This window comes from Enhydra lutris, unplaced genomic scaffold, assembly GCF_002288905.1.
Source record: "Enhydra lutris kenyoni isolate GAN:26980312 unplaced genomic scaffold, ASM228890v2 scaffoldscaffold4, whole genome shotgun sequence".
Lineage (NCBI taxonomy): Eukaryota > Metazoa > Chordata > Mammalia > Carnivora > Mustelidae > Enhydra > Enhydra lutris.
This window is the reverse complement of record NW_019154088.1, coordinates 8,894,743-8,921,492: the sequence shown is the minus strand read 5'-3', so window position 1 is coordinate 8,921,492 and position 26,750 is coordinate 8,894,743. Positions and strand designations below refer to the sequence as shown.

The 26,750-nt window shown below is 42.7% G+C and overlaps 1 protein-coding gene across 1 annotated transcript in view; it reads right to left on the bottom strand.

Moving 5' to 3' along the window:
• Positions 1 to 26,750, bottom strand: part of LOC111161858 (eukaryotic translation initiation factor 2 alpha kinase 4) — a 108,354-nt gene that overhangs the window by 60,467 nt on the left and 21,137 nt on the right. Inside the window, exons 4-9 of the mRNA XM_022525879.1 lie at positions 23,810 to 23,962; positions 20,612 to 20,692; positions 19,287 to 19,435; positions 8,823 to 8,938; positions 5,682 to 5,839; positions 3,219 to 3,754 (exon numbers count right to left, since the gene is read on the bottom strand). Coding sequence (XP_022381587.1) covers positions 3,219 to 3,754; positions 5,682 to 5,839; positions 8,823 to 8,938; positions 19,287 to 19,435; positions 20,612 to 20,692; positions 23,810 to 23,962 — 1,193 coding nt within the window. The remainder of the gene's footprint in view (positions 1 to 3,218; positions 3,755 to 5,681; positions 5,840 to 8,822; positions 8,939 to 19,286; positions 19,436 to 20,611; positions 20,693 to 23,809; positions 23,963 to 26,750) is intronic.

The window sequence follows — 26,750 nt, the reverse complement described above, 5'->3', positions numbered from 1 at the left end:
TCAACTCAATCTGACACAATCTACCTGGAGATAGCATCAGACCCCCAACTTGAGGGCTCAGTCCCTTAGGACTGACCCTCAACCCCTTGCAGATGCCAATCACAACCTTGCTTTCAACCAACCAGCTAGAGACTGGAGATTCCAACAACCCCCTCCTCCTTGGGCTCAACTGGTCTGCTAGAGTGCTTCATGGAACTCGGAGGAACATTTTATTTACCAGAGTACCAGTTTCTTATGGAAGGATATATGGCTCAGGAACAGCCAGACAGAAGAAAGGCAGTGCCTCTGTGTTCACCAACCAGAAGCTCTCCAAACCCCAGCCTTCTGGAGGGTTTTTTTTTTTGTTGTTGTTGTTTTTTAAGGATTCCACTTATTTATTAGTCAGAGAGAGAGAGAGAGCAAGCACAGGCAGACAGAGTGGCAGGCAGAGGCAGAGGGCGAAGCAGGCTCCCTGCCGAGCAAGGAGCCCAATGCGGGACTCGGTCCCAGGTCGCCGGGATCATGACCTGAGCGGAAGGCAGCCACCCAACCAACTGAGCCACCCAGGCGTCCCTCTGGAGGGGTTTTTATGGAGGCTTCATTATATAGGCATGACTGAAGACATTATTGGCCACTGGTGATCGATTCAATGTCCAGCCCTTCTCTCCACCTCATAGGTCGGGAAGAGGGACTGGAAGTTCAACCGCTCTAGTAATGGGTTGGTTCTCTGTCAGCTCTCTGGGCAACTAGCCCTGGTCCTCAGGTGAGTTCCAAAATTCACCTCATTAACGCAAAAAGAGACAATTGTTTTAAGAGCTTTAACAAAGTCAGTCATTAAGTTCTGTGTCTCAGTTGTGTCAATTGCAAAATGTTACTAAGAACAGCATATAGAGAAAAAATTGAGGGTTGGTGGGAGGTGCGTGGGAGATGGGCTACATGGGTGAAGGGTATTAAGGAGGTACTTGTGACAACCACTGGGTATTATAAGTGTGATGAATCACTAAGTTCTATACCTGAAGATAATACTACACTATATGTTAACTGGAATTTTTTTTTTTTTTTTAAGATTTTATTTATTTGTCAGGGACAGAGGGAGAGAGAACGAGCGAGCACAGGCTGACAGAGAGGCAGGCAGAGGCAGAGGGAGAAGCAGGCTCCCCGCCGAGCAAGGAGCCCGATGTGGGACTCGATCCCAGGACCCGGAATCATGACCCGAGCCGAAGGCAGCCGCTCAACCAACTGAGCCACCCAGGCGTCCCTGTTAACTGGAATTTAAATAAAAACTTAAAAAAAGAAAATAAAAAAATAGAAGCACTGAGGTTTTTATTGGCCTCAAGTTTCCAAGCCAACCAAAAAAAAAAAAAAAGCCAAAGGTGAAATTCTGAAGAATGAAATGAGTCTATCTTTGGTTCTATTACCTTATTTCTATTGGTTTCCTTTTAGTCAACTTCATCCTTGGGGTGCATTTAAATAAAAAAAATTTTTTTAAACACTTTTCTCATTTATTTGACAGAGACACAGCAGGAGAGGAAACACAAGCATGGGGAGTGGGAGAGGAAGAAGCAGGCTTCCCGCTGAGCAGAGAGCCTGATGCGGGGCGTGATCCCAGGACCCCGAGATCACCACCTAAGCCGCAGGCAGACACTTAATGACTGAGTCACTCAGGCGCCCCTAAATAAATATTTTTAAAGTTCTTTTTCAATTTCTCCTAAATGCAAGAGATTTCCTTAGAAATCTTAAGACATTTATATACTTAAAGGAGAGAACACAGTATAAAAGAATCAAAGTTGCGGGATGCCTGGGTGGCTCAGTTGGTTGGACGACTGCCTTCGGCTCAGGTCATGATCCTGGAGTCCCGGGATCGAGTCCCGCATCGGGCTCCCAGCTCCATGGGGAGTCTGCTTCTTTCTCTCTGACCTTCTCGCTCATGCTCTCTCTCACTGTCTCTCTCTCAAATAAATAAATAAAATCTTTAAAAAAAAAAAAAAAGAATCAAAGTTGCCCTCTTGCCACGACTGTATGTACATCACGTCTACTTTTATTTTACACAGAAACTATCTTATTTAAACAGAAGTGCAACTACTTCTGTAATAAGTCATGAGGGACAGCAAATAACACTCTGGCTCAGGTCAAGTGGCATTTGGGACGGCTGGGAATAGGAAAAACAATGTAAAGGGTAAAAGAGATGTAGAAGTGGATAAAAGTGAATGGCTGGGAAAAAGAAAGTGAGAAAGAAGACACGAGCACTGGGAAGGGAAGAAACCAGTCCAGCTCACCTTCCGCAGGAAGGCTGGTCCAGGGCAGTGCCTGGAAAAACCCACACTGAAGGATCTTACTTCTTCTTTAACAGAGAAACAGAGAACCAAGGTCTGGCTTGGACAGAGCTGAGAGGCAGGGCTAAGCAGGAAAGCACTGAAGGGAAGGACCTGGACAAAAACTTTAGGCCCCACGTGAACGCTTCAGTAAGGAGTCTCTCAAAGCAGTCAGACGTGGCTCTGTAATGAAATGTGCACCTGGAATTTACAGGTGTCGAAAGTCCTACGGCTGGTGCTTGGAAGTCACTGCATTCTATCAGCTGGCTGAAGGAGACATGGCTAATCAAGAATGGTTTAGAAGAACAAGGGGCAGAACGGTGATTCTCCTAGAGCTGTTTTTAGATAGGAGGCCTTATCTTTGGACAAGGACCCAGCAGGTAAGGTAGACGGAGAGGGTCTTTGGTTTGGAGTACCTGGGGTATTTCTCCCTGTAGCAATCCCTGTTAACTTCCTAGATTTACCAGGCACTCCCCAGAAGGAGTCTGAAAAGCTACTACTAAGCCCAGGGGAATTTAGGAGATGTGCAAGTGAAGGAAATGAAAATGGTCAGCCAGTCGCAAGAAATCAGAACCTACATGGCAGAGAAAGGGTTGGAAGAATGAAGAATAAACTTCAATCCTGTTCCTCACTTTTAAGCTTGAACACATCACTTAGATGCTGAGCACATTTAAGCACAATTACAAGTTCCAGAGTAGGGGCGCCTGGGTGGCTCAGACAGTTAAGCATCTGCCTCGGTCTTAGGTCATGATCTTGGGGTCCTGGGATCAAGCCCAGCTGCAGGCTCCACTCTGAGCATGGAATTGGTTTGTTCCTCTCCCTCTGCCCCTCCCCCTGCTCATGCACCTGCTCTCTCTCAAATAAATAAAAAATTTTTAAAAAGTTCAGGAATAAAGTGCAATTAGGGAGACTCTCAAGGATACTCACTTCTTTAGAAAATCTCGAAAGTCAGCTGGTAAGTCATGAGGGATGGTCACGGGGTACTCTCCACATTCTTGTCCTTGGCTGAGGAAGAGCAGCAGAAGACCAAGACACCAAACATCCCCTTTCTTGCCCGTTTTATAAGGTAAGGCACTGTCACTAAAACTAACTCGGCTTTGTTCAAACACGTCCTCCTTGCAAATGTCTGCTAGGCGCTTAGAAATGCTGTAGTCCGTAACCTTGACATTGCCGTCTGCGTCCACCAGCACATTTGATGCACGCAGATCCTTGTGCACCACGTCATTACTGTGCAAATACTCAAGGCCCGACAAGAGCTGAGCTGTGTACCTGCGGAGCTGATGCACGGGGATGGGGCCGGAGTGGCTCAGGTGTGCGGCGAGGGAGACCCCATTCACATGCTCCGATAAAATGTCCACTACGATGGAGTCATCTTGCTCTTTGAGATTCATTGCAAAGTAGCGTACGACATTTGGATGGCTCAATTTTACCAGTGAACTGAATTCCGTTTCTGCCCCTTGAATCTGATGAGGAAAAACATCACCAAATAATACTGCATTGATCAGCATTAACTGGTATTTCATTTCAAAAGTAAAATATTTAAGGGCATCTGGCTGGCTCAGTTGGAACAGGGTCCTAGGATTGAGCCCTGCATCAGGCTCCCTGCTCAGTGGGGAGCCTGCTTCTCCCTCTCCCACTCCCCCTGCTTGTATTCCCTCTCTCGCTGTCAAAAAATAAATAAAATCTTAAAAAAAAAAAAAAAAGGTAAAATATTTAATAGAAAATGTACTTTCAAAGGAGAAGGAATATGTTCTGAACTGTATCCCCCCCTAAATTATAAGGCCAACCTAATGGCTCGTAAAGATGAAAGCAATTTAATTCTCTACTACTGTGATCTCAAAATCTAGCATACAAAAGTACTATAAAATTGATGAACAGCTTTTTTTTTTTTTTTTTTAAGATTTTACCTATTTATTTGACAGAGAAAGAAAAAGTGCGAGAGAACATAAGCAGGGGGAGGTACAGAGTAAGAGGGAGAAGAGGCTCCCGACTGAGCAGGGAGCCTGATGCCAGTCTCCTTCCCAAGAGAGAGGGAGAAACAGGCTCCCCACTGAGCAACGAGCCCAATGCCGGGCTCCTTCCCAAGATCCTGGGATTGTGAGCTAAACTAAAGGCAGACGCTTAGCCAACTCAGCCACCCGGACACCCCAAAATTGATCATTTTTCTCTGTTTTTTTTTAAGTAGGCTCCATGCCCAGCATGAAGCCTAATATGGGGCTTGAACCCAAGACCCTGAGATCAAGACCTGAGATTTAAGTGTCAGACGCTTAACCCACAGAGTCACCCAGGGGCTTGTGTCAACAGCTTTTAAAAGCAATTTCTCTTGCTGTAAGGCCAGCAAAAAACAAAAACAAAACACCAAACCAAAACAAGGTAAAAAACAACAAAAAACAAAAAAACAAAAAAAAAAAAAAATTTTTTTAAAAACCTTTCCTGATGGGGTACCTGACTGGCTCAGTTGCCACAGCATGAAGCTCTAGATTTCAGGGTTGTATGGGTTTAAGCCCCATGTTGGGTATACAGATTACTTAAAAATAATAAAAAAGATCTTAAGAAAAGCCTTTCCTGATTATAAAGCATCAGCATCAATCTTTTTAAGATTGTGTAAGTACTAACACAAACGGAAAAAAAAACCACAAATGACCTATACAGTCACTACCCAAAGACAACCATTATGATTTCAGTGTATTTACTTCCAGTTTTTCTATCATAAATACACATTTCTAAACACAGTGCTTTCCTACTGTTTGTAACCTCTTTATGATGTCACTGTGTGATATGCAATGTTCAATGTTCTTCTTAAACTCAGAATTATAAATTAACGTTAAAACTGTCCAGTCCTGGGGCATCTGGGTGGCTCAGTGGGTTAAAGCCTCTGCCTTCGGCGCAGGTCATGATCCCAGGGTCCTAGGATAGAGCCCTGCATTAAGCTCTCTGCTCAGTGGGGAGCCTGCTTTCCTCTCTGCCTGCCTCTCCACCTACTTGCGATCTGTCAAATAAATAAATAAAAATCTTTAAAAAAACAAACAAAAAACTGTCCAGTCCCCTAAAATTCAGTTCTGATGCAAAGATTCCAAAAGATTACAGAAAACATGAGAATGAAGTATATCCAGCCCCAGCTGGGGACAGCTATTCATGTCACAAGAGAGGCAGAGAAAGGCGGTGCACACAACAAAGTCTGACCATGTTTTGTGAGTGTTATGAAAGGAGCAGCAAGGGGCTGAGAAAACTCTGGAAAGGGGAGGGGCCCCCCACCATCCCTCCGGTTAAACAGATCTCCTACCATTCTGGATCATCTTTGCTAGCCAGGCAAATGCACAGCTCTTTTGTCCTGTCATCTTGTCAAGTTCAAGATAGGGGCTCTGCTCAGGGGCCACCTTGGATACCCACCTGCTTTTTGCACTTATCGATCTTCTCCTTTTCTTGACTGGTGAGGAACGGACCCATTTTCTTCTGCCACTGAAGGACCCACTCGTGCAACAAGACAAAGCTGCCAGTGGCCGTTTCCAAAGCATTGTAAACTAACTTTCCAAGGGGCTCATCACTGCCTGCACATTTAAAGAAAATGTGATGAAATCTCACTGGTCTATTTTCTGTGGGGGTAAAGAAAGAGGGTCTGTATCTTCATGCATTCATTCAACAGTGGATACCATATGCTACCTATAAAAAATACGACTGGATGTAATACATACTCTTTTGTAACCAAATTTTTTAGTATTTAACAACATATTCTGAACCATTAAGTATTAATTTTTACAAAGGGACAATAATTGACCATGAGGTTTTAGTCTCAGATCAGTGTTTTCCTCTATTTCACGATGTTCCTTCCATAACTGGCTCACTTCTGATGACGCTGCCCACCCTCATGGAGCTAAATACCAACCACTGTGATGAAAGGAATTTGGAAATGGGACCACTCCATCAAGATCTTTCCATCCACGTAGATGAGTATTAAAAACAAGTTTTAATAAATAATCTGGAAATCTGAATAGATCAATGATCTCCTGACTCCAAAATTTCAGTATGCTCACCAAATACAAACTGCCCAATGGTTCTGGGGGAAGGAACCAGAAATGACCGTTTCAGTTTGAAGCTAAAAAGGCCAACACATTCATTCAGTGATGGGCATATGGTTTCCACTTGTACCTGGGAGAGCAAAAGTTCTTTAACACCAATTTTCATTAAAGACTAGGATAGAAATGACCAAAAAATTAGAAATGGAGAAAAGTATCACCCACGATATCGTTCTTTTATTTCTCTTCCAGATCCCTCTACTTTTATTCTAATTTACCAGCTCATAGCATATATAACAGCGTTTCTCACCCTTGATGCTAGGGACAATTTAGACTAAAATGTTTTGTTGAGAAGGGCTGTCTTGTCCACTGTAGGATATCTGGCAGCACCTCTGGTCTCTACCCACTAGGTGCCAGCAGCACCCCTACCCTGGTCTTACACACGGAAAATATTTCCGGACATCCACAAACACCCCCCAGGGGACAAAACCGCCCCCAACTGAGAACCACTGTTATACAGGACTTGGTCTTTTTCTCTTAGTATATAAATAATTGTTTTCCACGTTGCTACACTGTCTTCATAACAAAAAAAGTTCTAAAACAAGTAACATTTTTTTCATTTAAAAATGAAACGTAACCCATATTTATAAGACAGCTGGAGTACAAAAGATGTTGGGGGAATGTGGCTGAACCAGCTCACAGACTTTTTAACTGAATAGCAGTTTTTAGCCTCATAGAAATGTTGGCAATATAAGAAATTTTAATGCAAATGATCTCATGCTAGTTATAAATAATTCCTGACATTCTTAGCCTAAGGGGAAAAAACCTTCATATGTGAAAATTTGTCAACCCAATTCCACCTGTGGAAGGTGGGGGTCTACGCAGTACACACGTGGAGACACCTGATTTTAATGTTTATGGGATGGAATGTGATGTTATTTACAGAAAGCCTAATTAAATGTGCACATTACACAGTACAAGGTCTTGCAATATGTGTCTCCTTAATTGGAACCCGGTGGGGGTCTCCTAATTGCTGACTGCAAGGTTTTTTGGTATTGTCATTTTGTTATCACCAACCTCCTCTTGTCACTTTTTTGTGAAGCGGTAATAAAAGGGACAAAAGAACACACTGCGATGAGACTGAAGGAAGTATGTTCCCAGGAGATTTCTGATTGAGACTCTATTATGTGCGAATGATCATTTGCACCAATGGTCTACATGTTTCACCCATCAGCCTTCTCTGCTTCTATGACAGCTCTGAGTTGAAAAACAAATGTTAATGATTTCATCTTTTACAAAAACATTTTGTAGAATAGGAGTACATATTTAAAAAATTCAGACCTGTTGCGAGAAAGCAAAATAAGTAATTTACTTGATGGTTTTATTAAAAATGTTCCAACTGCCAATGTGTCCCCTAAGGAGCGCACTAACTTAGGTAAATCGATCTAACGCATACCAGTGGGAATAAGAGACCGAGCAAAGGTAATAAGCAGCTGGATTAATTTGCCTTCCTGGTTTCCCCATATTATTGAAACCATTGAGTTTTAGGTTGCCAATTTGGGAGTCTGAAGTTTCTCTGAGTCAAGGACAGTCTCAGGTTCAAGGTTGTGAGGCTGTTCGAATGGCTGCTTTGTCTGCATACGGCACACTCTGTACACACGGTCCTGTACCGTTCGGGCTGCTTTCCATCAACCAAGATTAACTGAATGGTTCACGGACTATTCAAATATTCAGTTTCCCTCTTATCTGCTGCCTGCTCCCTGGCAACGCCCCTGCCAATCTGTATCTCCTTAAAGGAGACAGGAAAAGGACACCAAAAGAAAGTAAATTCAATTTAGATAATTTGGCTGTTAGCTTTGGTAAGAACAGTCACGGGCTGAAAATTAAATTGTCCAATTCACTATATGCAAGTGATCCCTACACCAACTAGCAGATGTATCTGTGTGGCTGATAAAAGACGTACATTTACACATACAAAAGAGGTAGATACTGAAAACCTGATTTTGACATAAACAATTCAAAACACAAATTGCTAAACCAGCTTTACTCCAAATAGCCATGAGGAGACAAAATTGCTGAGTAAGACATACAGAAAACAAAGTGCTTTTCCTGGTCGGGAATGCCAAGCAGGAAAATGCTATTCAGATGAATATCAACATAAGAAAATTAGACTTGGTCATTAGAGATTACAGGCATTAGAACTCATTTCATTACACACATTCTATTGGCAATGTCAACCATTTTGGTTTCCAAAAGCTTGACTAATGAGAATAAGGACAAATGTTAAATTATCTTTATGCTAACGGTATTTCCAAGGGCTTAGGTTTTTATTTCCATCTCACAGAAGGGGAAACCGAGCACTTTCTCATTCTGGTCCTCAGGCCACGGGAACTACAACCACTCATGGACTTAATAGTTCTCCCTGCATCAGACAATGCAGTGTCCGTCCCACCTTACTCCTTCATGATTTAACTTCTGTTGCTAGAATAGCTTAAATCAATTTAGCTAGTTTACTCACCAATGCATTTCCCCTTGTAAACCATGAGCTGATCAGGACTACCCAGGGAGAAATACAGGACTTCGCAAGACCCGGGAGAATCTTCACCACTACATACAGAATACTGACGTTCTCGCCTTAAAAACAAATTTGGACATGATTTTTTTTTTTAACTAAAGATTAACACAGGAAATTCTTGCCCCTCCATTTTCTCCTGTTTACCAGTCCATTCACCATCTCCACTAGGAATTGAGTCGAAGCGCTAATGGGATCATTAGCACTCCACTTTGCGGAGGTCTTCTCCATGTGAACTCTACAAACCCCCTAATTCTATATTGGTGCTGTCCAAAAGGGGAGCCACTAGCCACATGTGGCTATTCAGATTTAGTTAAAATGAAATGAAAAGTTCAGGGATGCCTGGGTGGCTCAGAGCATCTGTCTGCCTTTGGCTCAGACCATGCATGATCCCAGGGTCCTAGGTTCAAGTCCCACATCGGGCTCCTTGCTTGGTGGGGAGCCTGCTTCTCCCTCTGCCTGCTGTTCCCCTTGCTTGTGCGCTCTTGCTTTTTCTCTCTCTCTCTGGCAAATAATACTTAAAAAAATAATAAAAGAAATTAAAATTTCCATTCTTCAACAGCAGTAGCCAAAATTTTAGTACTCAACAGCCACAAGTGACTAGAGACCACCCTATTGGACAGCACTGATAAGGACCATTTCCATTGTCACAGTCCTAGAGCAGTGATTTAGCTCAGTCCCACAACAACTACACATCTCTGAGTTCTTGTGCACCTGCACATGTGAAGAAAGCTGCAAATGGGGGTTTGGAACCTTACAAATTCCTCGTCTCCGGCTGGGCCCCCAACCATTGTTCTCATTCACTGTCTTGTCTTTGGTACATACGCTCTGCCATTCCCCTTTATGACTTCTCCATAATACTCAAAGCCCACCCTGTCCTCCCCTCTTCCCCATTTTCTGCCTTTTTTTCTTTGTGAGAAGCAGTAGCTGGGAAGCTAGATGATAATGCAAAAATACTCAGGGGATTATGAATATAAGAGAATAAATTGGCAGAGGATGCAGGGAAGAGGCAAAGGAGAGAGCTCCTGATGGTCAGGATTGGACACCCCTATGAAATGTTTTGATGAGGCACAGGGAGAGATCTCTAGAAAGCAGACTCCTCACTCTAAACCTGATCTTGCCTTCTACTTTTCCTGAGAACATGGAGCAGTGGGCATTGAAGCTCACTTTTTTTGTTTTATTTTATTTATATATTTGAGAGAGAGAGAGTGAAAGAGAGAGCATGAGACGGGGGAGGGTCAGAGGGAGAAGCAGACTCCCTGCTGAGCAGGGGGCCCGATCCAGGACTCTGGGATCATGACCTGAGCTGAAGGCAGTCACTTAACCAACGGAGCCACCCAGGTGCCCAAGTCCACACTTTCTATTGTTTCCCTTTTAACGTTTCTTGGCATCTGCACCATTCTTTCTTTTTCCCAGACTCTGAAGGAGGACCACGATCCTGTCCTCATTTCCATTCCCTACAGCCTCCTTGAGATCTTGGTCCATCAGCTAGGCCATGCCTCCTGTATGTTCAGTCTGACCCTTCATCTAGGCTCCAGGCCCTCAGACTATAGCTCTCTCCCACTCCCTTTCCTCAATCTTGTGCTCAAACCCCCTTTTATTTTTCATTTTCAAACTTCTTTACTTGTTGTCTCTACTTCTGTGCCTTCTCCTGATTCCTCATTCTGCTGCAATGTCAATAAAATCACCACCACCCTCCTACCCACTCTCAATCTGGTTCCCCCCTTGGCTTCTTTTATTTTGGCTGGTGGCTTAGTCATCCATTCTGTCCATGGTCAGAAACAGGTGCACCTCCCTGAGCAACCAGATCTCTGTGTAGTTGATCCCCAAGCACCACCCTCTCCTCTCTAATTCCCTTGCCCTCTTTGGGTCATCACCGACTTTCTCCTGGACACAAGCAATACTCCATTATTCACTACTCTCTCCACCTCCAGCCCTATGAGTCTTCCCCTACCCCAAACCCCTCCCACACTCTTGACAAGACCTGTTATGATTTGAGTTTCTCATATCATACATGTGTCTATGTAGGGAGGGGCACCTGGGTGGCTCAGTCAGTAGACGTCTGCCTTCAGCTCAAGTCATGATCTCAGGGTCCTAGGATCAAGCCCCACATCAGGCTAGCCTGCTTCTTTCTCCCTCTCCCACTCCCCCCGTATTCCCTCTCTTGCTGTCTCTCGCTCTGTCAAATAAATAAATGAAATCTTTAAAAAAAAAAAAGAAAGAAAGAAAGAAAGAAAAAAAGAAACACTAGGGAATGACTAATGTACTGTAGTTCTGTTTAAACTTCTACTTCTAAAGTTCTTTGTGAAACCAATGAGACACTAAAATTTTTGAAGAAAAACATAAAAGCAAAGGTTTAAAAGGATATGGAGGCTTAATAACATAAATTATCCAGAAGCACCTCCATAGCCACTCTGCTCTCTCCAAACATGGTGCTGCTAATAGACATTTCTTAACGGCGTTTTAGAAAATCAATCACCAGGGGCGCCTGAGTGGCTCAGTGGGTTAGGCCGCTGCCTTTGGCTCAGGTCATGATCTCAGAGTCCTGGGATCGGGTCCCGCATCGGGCTCTCTGCTCAGTGGAGAGCCTGCTTCCTCCTCTCTCTCTCTGCCTGCCTCTCAGCCTACTTGTGATCTCTGTCTGTCAAATAAATAAATAAAATCTTTAAAAAAAAAAAAAAAAAAAAAAAAAAAGAAAATCAATCACCATAGGATGACTGTTAAGTACAAACACAATGAGAATTTCAAGAGTTCTGGTATGAAAAGATATACCATTAAGAGTGAAATAAAAATCAAGAGATTTTTAAAAGTGAAAGTATCATGAAAACGACCAAAGTGGTACCAATAGAATAAAATGTAATCATTACATTACAATAGTAGTAATAATTCTGATTAATAATAGTAATAATCATTTTGAAGGATAAAAAGTAAATCTCATGAAGTTTAAGGAGAAGGAATAAAGAGACAAAATCCAATGTCACTGATGTTTCCTATTTCCATGCAAGAAATGTAGATATATTGGATGCTCATATCATCTATTTTGGACTCATCCAGAATGGAGTTTAGAACAAGCTTTAGGAACCTAATTCATTCATGAGTAAAACAGCTTCTGAGCTCCATCAGAAATAGCCATCCCAGGGGCGTCTGGGTGGCTCAGTTGGTTAAGCCATTGCCTTCAGCTCAGGTCATGATCCTAGGGTCCTGGGATCAAGTCCCGTAAGCAGGGAGCCTGCTTCTCCCTCTCCCTCTCCCCCTGCTTGTGCTCTCTGTCAAATAAATAAATAAAATCTTTAAAAAAAGAAAAAAGAAAAAAGAAAAAAAGATTCCCTCACTCTCCTCCCTTATCCCTGCCCCACTCCCTCTTTTTTTTTTTTTTTTAAAGATTTTATTTATTTATTTGACAGAGAGAAACACAACGAGAGAGGCAACACAAGCAGGGAGAGTGGGAGAGGGAGAAGCAGGCTTCCCACTGAACAGGGAGCCTGATGTGGGGCTCGATCCCAGGATGCTAGGATTGTGTCCTGGGCCAGAGGCAGAGGCTCAACGACTGAGCCACCCAGGTGCATTCCCCTGCCACTCCCTCTCTTAGAAAGAAAAGAAAACAAAAGAAAAGAAAGAAGAAGAGAAAGAAAAAAAAAGAAATAGCCATTCCAGTGTAAACAAATGGAATTTAGCAGAAGTAACATCGGACTCATTGTCAAGGGTCTAGTTTAGATTATGGAATGTTCAGAGGGTTGTGGTAGCATTAGGAACATCACCCATGCTATCAGTTTTTCCAAGTAGCTGTGGCAGTATGCAAAAATAAAGGGTCTTTTAAACAAAACTGCCAAATATTATTTTTTAAATTTTATTTATTTATTTGAGAGAGAGAGAATGCAAGCAGAGGAGGAGCAGAGGGAGAGGGAAAGGGAGATAGTCTCCAGCAGACTCCTTGCTGAGTGCACAGCCCGATGCGGGACTCAATCCCAGGACCCTGAGATCATGACCTGCGCCAAAACCAAGAGTTGGACACTTACCCAACTGCACCACCCAGGTGCCCCAAAAAGGTGATTGTTTTTAAAAGCCAAGTAGCAAGAAGAGAGGTGGCAATCTGTTAAAGAGGGACTTCAGAATTGGGCTCCCATCCAAAAGACAGCTCTGCTGACATGACCAATGGTATAAAAGACTGGGATGGGCTAGACAACAGGTAATCTCACCTGAGACATATGGGAGCTAGGATGGTCTCACCTTCCTGCCCAATTCACCAAGATGCCACAGAAAACTCTAACTCTTCATCCCTTAGTCTGAAACTCACAGCAGCTTTGTGGACAGAAAAGTTAGTAAGAATTCCCAATACTTTTTAAGTTGAGGTGAACTAGTTTAATGCCTCCATGGAGCCAAGTAGAGGAACAGTGATCGGGGCAGGATCACAGGTTTGGAAAGATGCAGCAAGGATCTCCTCCCCTCCTACCCACATCCTTTATATAGTTCAATGATTTCCTAGCTTTTGGGGCCAAGTAGAAGGAATCCCATGTCTTATACACTTCACAATCTGTTCTCTGCAAGGATGAATAGCCAGCAGTTACCATACCTGGTCTTAGGATCAGGAAAACAAGTTAGGAGATGAGCTGATGTTTGAGAGTGGAGACAGGTGAGGTCTCCTACACTCTGGCCTATACCTTAGTAACCTGCAAAGAAGGTGGCTCTGAATCTGTGGGAAATAATTCTCTTCCATAAACTACTTAAAGAGACTTTCTTTTTTCTTGGCTTCTCCTAAGAAGTCTGAAGTACCCATTTATGAGGTAGAATATCCCTGGGAAGAAGGCAGGGTTTGGGAAGGACTGTGCCTGTCCCTCACAAAAGGCAATCTGACACTGAACTGTATACTTGAACATGTTTAGTTTTATGTTATTCAATTTTTTTTTTTAACTCAATCTTTCAAGAGGGGAAAAAGACAACTTAAAGAACACAGAAAATGAAGTTCTTCCACAAAAGCACTGACTAATCCTTGGGGCGCTAGCTTGGCTCAGTCAGCAGAGTGTGCGACTCTCCATCTCAAGGTTGTGAGCTCAAGCCCCACATTGGGTGTAGAGATTGCTTAAAAATAAAATCTTAAAAAAAAAAAAAAAAAAAAGGCCAGGCCCTTGAGTATCAAGCCTTTACATTTGTTTTTTTAAAACATTTTATTTATTTATTTGACAGAAAGAGACAGCAAAGACAGGGAACATAAGCAGGGGGAGTGGGAGAGGCCGAAGCAGGCTTCCCACTGAGCAGGGAGCCCAATGTGGGGCCAGATCCCAGGACCCTGGGATCATGACCTGAGCTGAAGGCAGACGCTTAACAATTGAGCCACCTAGGTGCCCCTGAAAGCCTCTAAGTTTTTTGTTTTGGGGGGCTTTTGTTTTTTTTAGCCTTTAAGTTCTGTCTACTAGAATAGTGAGTGGTTTTCTGTTCTGTCCTTTGTTTTAAACAACAGAAACCTTTTGTTACTGGTTTTTATTATATAACCCACAGAAAAAGAAAAGCAGAGTTGCCCTGGTTAAAGAGGCTGGAGACTCTCAAAGTGCCAAAAACACAGTATCTGCCCTCCTTCCAATCTTCCCGCCCTTCATCAGATGTTTAGTGAGCACCTACTGTGTCCCTGCCAGGGTCTGTTCCAGGAAAACACAGATGAGACCCTTGCTCTTGTGAACTTAGGCTCTTATGAAAGGAGAAAGACACAAAAAAAGCTATCAAACAGAGATGTTCAGCTAGTGCTAAGTGCCATGGAGAAAAACAGGACCACAGAACAAATGCCTAACCAGGGAAGTGGGGTCTCTTGAGGTCACATTTGTGGGGAGAACTGAAGGATAAAAGGGAGCCAGCCCCACGAAGTACAGTGGGCCAGTGTCCCAGGCAGTGACAAGCAGGGGCCCTGAGATGGGACGGATCCCAGTGTGCTCAAAGGATGAGAGATGAACAAGACTGCAATGCAGAGGGAGAGGACTAGGACACAGCAGGATGGAGCAAGATGTGAAAACCACTCCTCCACCACTGCTCCCGTGCTATCCACTCTCTGCTTATAGCCAGAAGAACTTCCCACACTATGACTCTGATGAGATCTTATTCCTACGTAAAAACCTCCAAAGCTTCTCATTACACCTGAACTCCTGACCTGGCCAACAAAGCCCTCTGGGACCTGCCCCAGCTTGCCCCATGCGCCCTACTTCTATCTACACTGTTCTGCTATTTGATGAGCTCTGTGCACAACAAGCCCATGCCAGCCTCCAGTCTTCTACACTGGCCGCCCTCCAGCTCTGGCGGCCGCCTTCTCATCATCAGCTCTGGTACCCCCCAACCTAAAACCATTTTCCTGTAGTCACTCATGTACTCTTTCCTCCCAACTCCCAATCTAAAGTAGCTATCCAGCTTTTCTTCAACATGGACTATTCTAATTCTCTGCAGAGCACTAGTCACCATCTGACATTTTCTTTGTCGCTTCTGGACAGTCTCCTCCAACTGGAGTAGAAGCTCCATGAAGCCTGAATCCTTCTTGATCTTGTTTACTGAATGTCCAGGATTCGCAACAGTGCATTTAGTAGGTGCTCATTATCTATTCAATGAATGGACAAACATGGTTCTGGATGTTACTGCCTTTAGTCATAGCCAATTCAAGTACTGCCCTCCTGACAGTATTGATGACAAGGTCATCTCTACCATCTCTACTAAATGTATCCACTAACTGAAAGAATAAAATGGAACACTTTGCTTATTTCCTTTGGCTTTCCAACCACAAGAGACCAATGAATAGCAAAGAAGAAGGAGAATAAAGGGTACATCATGAAGTGCTTTGGTTCATCTAGGGCTTTCTATTTTGTAACCAAAAAAAGCAACTCAACTGAACTTTAAAGAAAGGATTCCTCCTTCCCTACTCAGTAGCCAACACAGTGACTGAGTTCTATGCAGGTATGTGCAACAATTTTGGCAAATCATAGATGAAAACAATCTCTCAAAAAAACTTAAAAAATAATTAAAAAACAACAATCTCTTTTCATGTTCCTTCTTGGATGCTCATGGAATACGCTTCTAAGACATACAAATGTTACTCCAAAGCATTATGTAAAAAGTTATTTTACCTATGTCAAGGAGAGAGATTTTCCCATCCTTTCTTGAATAAACGTGCTAATGATTTTTTATTTCAAAAGCCAAGTCCAATCTCAGACCCAGTAACTGCCACAAAAATGGAAATGTTTAAACCTTAAAAGACTGCTTTTTGTATAGCCAGAAAGACTTCTCCGTAGCCCTGATTTATTCCCGTTCCTAACACAAAGGAATTGGTGAAATACTTCCTAGTGAATCACTCTGACAACTTCCAACTATGTTGCCTACTGGAAGCCCAGTTGCAAACAAAAATACTCTAAACTGGTGTAAGGAGTTACCATCTTAAAATGGAATGGACTCCAGGAACAGTACTCAAGAAAACATTTAGTTTACCTTAACAGCAGGTGGTTAAACAATACCAAAATTACTTCTAAGGTGATTTTTTTAAGTAGATAATTAGGAAAGAAATTATAAAGTAGGTAATTAGGGAAAGAACTGAAATAGTTCTTTCTTATAAATAGACTATAACCCGAAAGTTTATGCAAGTCTTTCGTTGGTACCTAAAATGTTTCTTTTCACTGAAGAAAAGTGTTTGTTTTAAGAGCTGCGTAGAGTCTCGTGAGAGATAAACACATAAAGAAGCTGATTTATAGTAACTACACGGTTTTAATCACCCACCCGTTCATAAATGGATTCTGCACTAAAATTCCTTCCTGCCCACGGGGGTTACAATAAACAGAGAAGCTTCATTCTTCAGTAGAAAAGGATGTGGAGGAAGATGTAGTATCTTTCATGGGATCTCTGGTAAAAGGAAAAAAAACCAGAATACACCTGTGACAACGGGGAAGCCCAGTGTCCTCAGCAGTGAGAGAGGGGGCGCCATGGCAGCAAACTGGGGTTCCCGTTCTCATGTAGAGGGTCTTCTATACCTGTGCCCATTTTGGAATATCTGTGGTGGGACCTACTGAGTTACAGACTGAAAACACATACAGTGTGAAAATTTCACTGGATGATGATTCCAACGGAAGAAAATTTAAAAACTCACTTACTGAACAGTTAGATCATTAGAAGTCAGATGGAGTTGCACTGGAGGCAAGACTAGAGCGTTATAGGCCATTATAAAGAGGAATGAGCTATAAAACTAGTTTAATTAAAGATACGTAGAATGAGTTGGAGGCATCACAGTTCTGGACTTAAAGTTATAGTACAAAACCATAGTAATCAAAATAGTACGGTACTGGCACAAGAACAGACAATAAATCAAAGGAACAGAACAGAAAATCCAGAAATAAACCCACAATTATATGGTCAATCTTTGACAAAGCAGGAAAGAACACCTAAAGGGAGAAAAGACAGTCTCTTCAACAAACGGTGCTGGGAAAACTGGACAGCTACACACGAAAGAATGAAACTGGACCACTTTCTTACATCATCCACAAAAATAATTTCAAAATGGATTAAAGCCCTAAATGTGATTCCTGAAATCCTAAAAATCACAGGAAAGCTCACAGCCATTAAGTCCTCTGACATCATCCGCAGCAACATTTTTCTAGATATGTCTCCGGAGGCAAGGAAACAAAAGAAATAACAAACTACTGGGGGAGCACCTGGGGGTGGCTCAGTCGGTTAAGTGTCTGCCTTCAGCTCAGGTCATGATCCCAGGGTCTTTGGGACTACATCAAAAGTAAAAACCTGGGACGCCTGGGTGGCTCAGTTGGTTAAGCAGCTGCCTTCGGCTCAGGTCACGATCCCAGTGTCCTGGGATCAAGTCCCACATCGGGCTCCTTGCTTGGCTGGGAGCCTGCTTCTCCCTCTGCCTCTGCTGCCACTCGGCCTGCCTGTGCTCGCTCTCTTGCTCTCTCTCTCTCTGGCAAATAAATAAATAAAATCTAAAAAAAAAAAAAAGTAAAAACCTCATGCACAGCAAAGGAAACAATCAACAGAACTAAATAAAAGGCAACTTACTAAATGGAGAAGAGATTGACAAATGACATACCTAATAAAGAGTTAGTGTCCAAAATATATAAAGAACTTCTACAACTCAATATGCCCAAAAAGAATAATCCACTTAAAAAATGGTCACAAGACAAGACATGAATGAACAGCACTTCTCCAAAGACATCCAGATTGCCAACAGACACATGAGAAGATGCTCAACGTCACTTATCATCAGGGAAATGCAAATCAAAACCCCAATGAGATATCACCTCACACCTGTCAGAACGGCTGAAATCAACAACCCAGGAAACAAGTTTTGCCAAGGATGTGGAGTAGGGAACCCTCATGCACTGCTGGTGGGAATGCAAACTGGTGCAACCACTCTGGAAAACAGTATGGAGGTTCCCTAAAAAGTTAAAAATAGAACAACCTTATAATCTAGCGATCATACTACTGGGTATTTACCCAAAAAATATGAGAACACTGATTCAAAGGAATACATGCACCCCTAAGTTTACTGCAGCATTATTTACAACAGCCAACATATGGGAGCAGCCCAGTGTCCACCAGTTGATGAACGGATAAAGAAAATGTGGTACGTATAAAAAATGGAAAACTATTCAGCCATAAAAAAAAGAATGAAATCCTGCCATTTGCAACAACACGGATGGAGCTAGAGAATACAATGCTTAGCAAAATTAGTCAGAGAAAGATAGAAACCATTTCACTTATATGTGCAATTTATGAAACAAGACAAGGAAAAGGAAAAAAATAGGAGAACAAATCAAAAAGAGGAATCTTAAGGGGGCCCGGGTAGCTCAGTCAGTTCAGTGTCTGCCTTTGGTTCAGGTCATGATGCTAGAGTCCTGGGATCGAGCCCTGTGTCGGGCTCCCCACTCAGCAAGGATCCTGTTTCTCCCCCTCCCACTGCTGCTCCCCCTACTTGTGCTCTCTCTCTCTCAAATAAATAAAATCTTGAAAGGAGGGAAGGAAGGAAGGAAAAAGAAAAAAGGAATCTTAGCTACACAGAACAAACTGATGGTAACTAGAGGGGAGGTGGGTGGTGGCATGGATAAAATAGGTGATGGGGATTAAGGAGGGCACCGGTGTTGAACACCAAGTGATGTATGAAACTGCTGAATCACTATACTGCACATCTGAAACGAATATAACACTGTACATTAACTAACTGGAATTAAAATAAAAACTTAAAATTTTTTTTAAGAAGGATACTTGGAATGAGTTAGAACAAATGAAAATTTTGTTTTATATTGCCAATACATTAAGACTTAGAGGCTTTGAAAAAGTTACTAAATCTATTCCCTGAAAATTCCATCACAGGTCACTGCAAGCTGTTTTATCTCTTCCATAGCCTTCATCCTTCTAAACAAATCAGAAATCCCAGGGACATACCTTGACCTTCCAGAAGAGTTGGTCCGATGTTTACCATTTCCCACAAAGTCAGGAGAGCCTCCATGTAGAATGGCAGCCGGTCTGTGTCCTCCCGGGTCTTTCCTAGAGTTCTGATCTTGGTTTGATAAATTAGCAATTTCCAAACGCTCCTAGAAGAAAGAAAGTAAAACCTACTTTAAATACAAGTCATAAGTCAAAGAAAATCATGGTACCTAATCATTAATTCAGTAGAGAGTGTGACTCTTCTTAAGCTGAATGCTTTCAGGTGTAATAAACTTGAACTTTTAAAAATTTAATGTCCAGACATGTACTGCTTCAAGAACTGAAGACCAGGTCACAGTATGAAGAGAATGTGAATTTTATAAATGAAAAATGCTTAGAATCTTACAAGATTCATGACAAGTCAGGGAAAAGAGCAAGAGGGGGTGAACAGAGGGAGGAGGCATTGAAAGAGGGAGCAGATGGCTGGGTGGGTGGGATCAGAGTAAGACAGGGCTAGTGGAAGCAGTCCTAGATCACCTTACATTTGTGTACGGCTCTGTACTTGCACTGAGGACAGGACATTTATCTTTGGGAATAACTACATGAGAGGGAAGGGAGGCATCATCAGTTGGCATCACCATTTTAAGGGATGAGGAAAATGAGTCACATTTAGTGTCACCCGTCAAGGTCACAGAGCTGGCAGTCAAAACACCAAAGCTTTAAGCCAGATGCTGCTTACTCAGACATCAGTGCCTCCCACCACCCCTCAGAGTTGCCCTTAAGTTAAATGGCATAATTTTACAAAAGAGAACAAGTAAAATTTTCTCTGGGTTTCTCCAAACACGGGTAACTGGTGTTTTGACCGAGCCGGACTCAGGAAAAATACAGAAAAAGGACTTTATCCTTTTCCATCACTGCTTTTTAAACCTGCCCTGTTGGATCCTTCTTTTCCATGATTGAATGAAATCTCCAGCATATCCATAGGATTTCCCTTCACTCTTCAGCTGAACATATAGTTGTATTTTCCAAGTATGCGCTAAGAATTCCGATCTAGGTTAATTATCAAAGCTTCCATCTCTGTTCTCCCTTGATTCATTTGATAAACAACTGTCATTCTATCAGCCTGTGTCATCTACAGATAACATACAACTCTAAATTTTGCTTCCATTTGGGGAATCTGAAATACACAATGAATGGTATTTGGGGGATTTTTTTTTAGTGCTTCATTTCCAGCTTTACTATTGGTAATAACACAGGAGAGGAAAACATCATCGATGGAAAGAAAAACATTTTACGTTTTGCAAAATGTAGACTATTTTAGTGTGGTACAATTCACAGAGTACCTGCTTAGCCATTTCTTTTCTCTTTCTCTCTTCTTTGATCTCTTCTTTCCTTCTCTGAATCTCATGAAGGATCTCACGTTGCTGAAATAAATCACAGTGCATCAAATGCCAATCTCTGAAACCCAGACAACATATAAATCCTACAATCACAAAAAAACCTTTAGCACTTCTGTTTAAGTTTTGTTTTTGTTTTTGTTTTTGTTTGAGACAGAATGATACAGAGAGAGAGCATGTGCAGGAGGAGAGGCATAGGGAGAGGGAGAAGCAGACTGAGCCAGGAGCCTGACGTGGGTCTCCACCCTAGGACATCGGGACCATGACATCAGCCGAAGGCAGACACTCAACCATCTGAGCCACCCAGGCGCCCCTAAGATTGTATTTACCCATTTATGAGAGAGAAAGAGAGAGAGAGAGAGAGCGCAAGACAAACACACTCCATGACAAACACGGAGCCTGACACAGACCTCATCTCTGAGATCATGACCTGAGCCAAGATCAAGAGTCAGACACCCAACCCACTAAGCACCCCCAAAAACTTCTTCTGCATCTCTAGGATTCAAGCCCTCCCTTCCAAAAGGGCCTGATCATACAGAATCTTACAACAAACTGTAGTTACGCAGTTTCATCAGCTCTTATGCACTACTTGCTCCCGGTTAGTGAAGTCTCTGGACTCTGTGGGGAGGGACTCAGCACTCCTCATGCTTCCGCCTGGAGAGACTTCCCCTACAGCAGCCTCCCACCCTGACCTCGCCCCTCCTCCTCCATGTCTCCCTGTCTGTGGAGAACAAGCGCTGGGGTCTGCTCCCCCCACCACAGAGGGTGAGGTCCCCTTGGTGCAGGTGGGCTGAGCTGTCATCAGTGCCAGGACCTGGGGTGGCAGTGGCTTAGGCACCATCCCCACATGCCACAGACCCTCAGCTCGATGCTCTAGTTTTCTCAGTATTAAAAGTGGTACTTTGGGTATGTGTGTGTGGCTCAGTCGCTAGGCGTCTGCCTTAGGCTCAGGTCATAATCCCAGGGTCCTAGGATCGAGCCCCGCATCGGGCTCCCTGATCAGCAGGAAACCTGCTTCTCCCTCTCCCACGCCCCCTGCTTGTGTTCCCTCTCTTCCTGTCTCTTTCTGTCAAATAAATAAATAAAATCTTTAAAAAATAAATAAATAAAATAAAAGTGGCATTTTGATTTGCATCCGTTTGCCTCACGTATCTATTCCTCAAGTGAGACTGAATTTAGGTTGGGAAACGTAGTTGGAGGGGTGGTTTTTTTTGTTTTGTTTTTGTTTTTGTTTTTTTACGAGTCCCCTAAAATTCTAGTTTGTAGATATCAAAACCATTAAGAGACTCACCAAAAACTGTATCCGCAATAATACAAAATTTAAAAAATACCCCCAATTTATAAGTAAACAATATACCAAAACAAGACTGCTGGCTAAATATTCACTAGTTAATAAAAACATGTCTTCCTGAAAACAATGAAAATAAGGAACTTTAAACTCTAAATGATATCTAGGCTACAGGATTAACTAGAAGATCAGAAGTAACACATGAATGGCGGCCACAACGAGACAGGTGTTACCATGAACAAAATGAAGGGGGGGGTGGGGAAGAACCAAGAGCAAGAACCTAAGAAAGGCAGAATAACAAAACCTTGGAAGTAACTAAGAAACAGTAACATCTACAGGAAGAAAACTAGAAAGCCTCACCAAGAGCTAAGAATAAGCAGACCAACATTCCTGGATAGAGAGTCTGAGTATTGCCAAGGTGTCAATTCTTCCTAAGTGAATGTGTAAGTCTAGTGCAGAGAGTTTGGTTTGACTTTGAGAGAGCAATCCAGCAGCTCATCTGTAAGAATAAATGGTGAGAATGGCTGAGGGGAAAAAGAAAAGTATAATGGAAGGTGAAGGGAAGGGGACTTGACTATCCACATCTTTTTTTTTTTTTTTAATATTTTATTTATTTATTTGACAGAGAGATCACAAGCAGACAGTCAGGCAGAGAGAGAGCAGGAAGCAGGCTCCCCGCTGAGCAGAGAGCCTGACACGGGGCTCGATCCCACGACCCCGGTATCATGACCTGAGCCGAAGGCAGAGGCTTCAACCCACTGAGCCACCCAGGCACCCCAACTTTCCACATCTTAAAACAGCATAAAAGATACACTGATTAAGAGTGTGGTAGGAACTCAAGAAAAAAAGATGAACTGAACAAAATGGGTAATTCACAAATGAATATATAGTTAAAATACACTTACAGGAAGTATTACAAATCAAGTAAGGAAAAATGATTATTTAATGTGTTAGGAAATGTCTGGGGGGGGGGGGGCACTTCAGATGCTCATTTTAATAAACCACCCCAAAAAAAGTTCTAGGTAAGTTGATTAAAAGACTGAACAGAGAATAAACTAAGTTAAAAATCAAGAGGGACGGGGCACCTGGGTGGCTGACTCACTAGGCCTCTGCCTTCAGCTCAGGTCATGATCCCAGGGTCCTGGGAATGAGCCCCGCACAGGGCTCCTTACTCAGCTGGGAGCCTGCTTCTCCCTCTCCCGCTCCCGCTCCCCCTCCTTGTGTTCCCTCTCTCGCTATGTCTCTCTCTGTTAAACAAATAAAATCTTTTTAAAATTTTTTTAAAAATCAAGAAGGAAACTTAGGAAAGAAAAAAGAAAAAACCTTGGATATGTATTTTATCTTTCATTAAAGGATTTTAAAAATATAATACAGGAGTGTACATCCTTGTGCAAAGAGACTGAAGAAAAAATACAAAAAGAGATTGAAGAAAAAATACAAATGGTTAGGGCACGTAAAAGAGTTCCATCTCTGGCTTTTGCTACTCATTTGGACAGTAGGTACATAGGTCACAGAGGGAAGAAAACAGCCTGTAAAGCTCAGTGAATTCCTGCACAGCTTTACAAGCTCAGAGAGATCACAAGAAGTTTAGTGAAACAAACGTTTTTCCTTTCTTTTCTTTAAAGACCTGGACAAGATGGAGGGTTCTAGGAGCAACACTGGTATCTGTGGGGGAGGAAACCACCACCATATTTCTCAGTTACTCTCTGGGCCTCCTCTCATATGAATCTCCAGTGCTCAAAGCACATGCTGAGCAAAACTGAAATACAGATTAGTGTGTGGGCAGAGACAGAGTCAAAACTGACAGAAGCTTGCTGACTTCTGGGCCTGGCCGCTGGTAGTGACCAGGGTCTCACCTCCTGTTCCACCTTCTGCTTGGCCTCCAACAGCCTCCGCTGCTCTTCCTGAGCCCGCCTTTCCAGCATTTCTTCATGGAAAGACTTGGGAGGAGGCTTGTTATGCTCGCTGAGAAATGACTGCACGTGGTCGGCCAGTTCAAATATCATCACCTAAACATACAGAGGAAAGTCAACCACAACTGGTCAAGTAATGGGAAGACAGAGCCCAAAGGAGACTTCAGGAAAGGATGCAGGCAGTCAGAGGCCCACTTACAACAGTGATACTCAACTCAGATAGGACCTTTGCTGAATTCCGTATCTGATGCAATCACAGCAGGAAAAAGCTTTTATAAGACTTACCTCATTGTGCTGCTATCAAGACAAATCACTACCTAGCTAAATAAAAAGCTTCCTTCTTCTTTTACGGTCCTATTCAACTTTACTGGCATCTTCTGTACCATAAATCTGACAAACTATTTTTCTGGACAAGTATTTAGTATACAAATAAATCTGATAAAATATTTAACATGGCATAAAGTACTTTGCCAACTAGAAGACCTGTCTAAGAAATGATAGCAGAAGAATCATTGCCACAGTGAGAACTTTCATTGCTCCATACAGTGTACTGAAAACATTCTTTGGGGTACAAAGGCAAATACTTAAAGGCCTCACTAGCTCCCTGCTAGTAACAAGAATAGAAGCTAATCAATAAATACTAAGCAAACATTCCATTTCCACTGAGGGAAGCATTCATGGATACCACCAGAAGGAAAAAATGCTCCCCTCTCAGACTTTGTTTATGGGAACATTAGAGCCACTTTCTCATACCTGGAGGAGTCATAAATCTTATCTGGGCTGGTAAACTCATAAAACAAAGGTTTCTGGGACCCTACACTGCCCCAACCCCAGAGAGGTCAAGAGTGCCAAGCTCCTTCCTTCTACAGATGATGACCACCATTCTGAAATGTCTTTTTCCTCAATCACAATAAAGCAGTTTAAAAAGTCTTATTTCTAAAAGGACTTAAGAGCGTGATAATTAGTAATAAAGGTCACTATGCACAAGAATATGAAGTTCGTTCACATGGTGTTCATGCCACCTTTCTCTCAAGGAGTACATGCAAAGACACTACAGCTATTATTGGTGGAAGTTCATATGTTTTTTAATTGTAGCAGAAGCTGTGCCAATCACTGGATAAACTTCACTTTACAGCTGACAAACACTAAGCCAGAGTCTACGAGGCCAAGTTCTTCAAAGAGAAGCTGGGGAGGGGCACCTGGGTAGCTCAGTGGGTTAAACCTCTGCCTTCAGCTCAGGTCATGATCTCAGGGTCCTGGGATTGAGCCCCCACATCGGGCTCTCTGCTCAGCAGGGAACCTGCTCCCCCCTCCCGCCCCCCACCTGCCTCTGCCTACTTGTGATCTCTGTCAAATAAATAAATGAAATCTTAAAAAAAAAGAAAGAAAGAAAAGCTGGGGTAAGTAGGCAGTTCCTATTATGTCGGAGAGAAACCACTTCTATACCAGAAAGGAGACAGGAGCCAAGCAGTGGAGGGTTCGTTCTTCTTTTGTCAATTGATTTAAATGACTAGCATTTTCGTACAAATGCATCAGATACAATATGTGAGACTAGATGAAAGTAAGAACTACTTTCCAAACTGGCTCTTGTCCTTCTCTCCCTGTGTAGCTACACAGCTGATTGTCCTGCTCCTCTCAGCACTCTGTTCAAATGTGACCTGATCAGAAGCCTCTCCTGCCCTCATTTGTAACAGCCACTCCACCACCGCCTCAGGATATGCATCTGTATTAGCCAGGGTTCTCCAGAGAAACAGAATCAATAGGATGGGGGGGGGGGAACGTGCGCACACACGCTCGCATGCCATTCACACAGGGAGAGACTGATTTTAAGGAACTAACTCATGCAATTATAGAGGCTGAAGAGTCCAGAATATTTGGAGTAGACCAGCAGGCTGGGGACCCAGCAGGTCCCATCTAACAGCCATCCTCTGGTAGTTACCCTGCTTCCAGAAAAGCCAGTCTTTTTCAGTTAAAACCCTCAATTGATTGGATGAGGCCCACCCACATTATGGAGGATAATCTGCTTAACCCAAAGTCTATGGATTTAAAGGTTAACCTCATCTAAAAAATACCTTCTAGAAACATCTAGAGGGGTGGGTTAGGTGGGTTAGGTGGTTGGGTGTCTGTCTTTGGCTCAGGTCATAATCCCAGGGGCTGGGATGGAGACCCGCATAGGACTCCCTGCTCACAAGGGAGTCTGCTTCTCCCTCCACCCCTCCCCACCTGCTGGTGCTCTCTGGCTCTCTCTCTCTCATCAAATAAATAAAATCTTTAAAAATAAAGAACAACAAAAAGACAGAAAAACATCTAGGGCAATGTTGTGGGTACCACAGTCTAGCAAGTTTGACACATAAAAATAACCACCATCAAAAATAAATAAATAAATAACCACCACATCTATTAGAACACAGCTGAAATTAAAAAGTGACAACATCGCCCACCTTTGGGGCGCCTGGGTGGCTCAGTGGGTTAAAGCCTCTGCCTTCAGCTCAGGTCATGATCCCAGGGTCCTGGGATTGAGCCCCACATCGGGCTCTCTGCTCTGCAGGGAGCCTGCTTCCTCCTCTCTCTCTCTGCCTGCCTCTCTGCTTACTTGTGATCTCTGTCTGTCAAAAAAAAAAAAAAAAAAAGTGACAACATTAAATGCTGGCAAGGGTGTGGAGAAACTGGATCACTCACATATTGCTGCTGGGAATGTAAGGTAGTATAGTCAATCTGGAAAGTGTGACAGCTGCTTCAAAAATTTAACATGCAGCTTCCAGATACCAACAACTGCACTTCTGGGCATTTATTCTAGAGAATTGAAAACTTATGTTCCCATAAAAACATATGTGAATGATTATAATGGCTTTTATTTTTCTTTCAAGATTTTATTTATTTATTT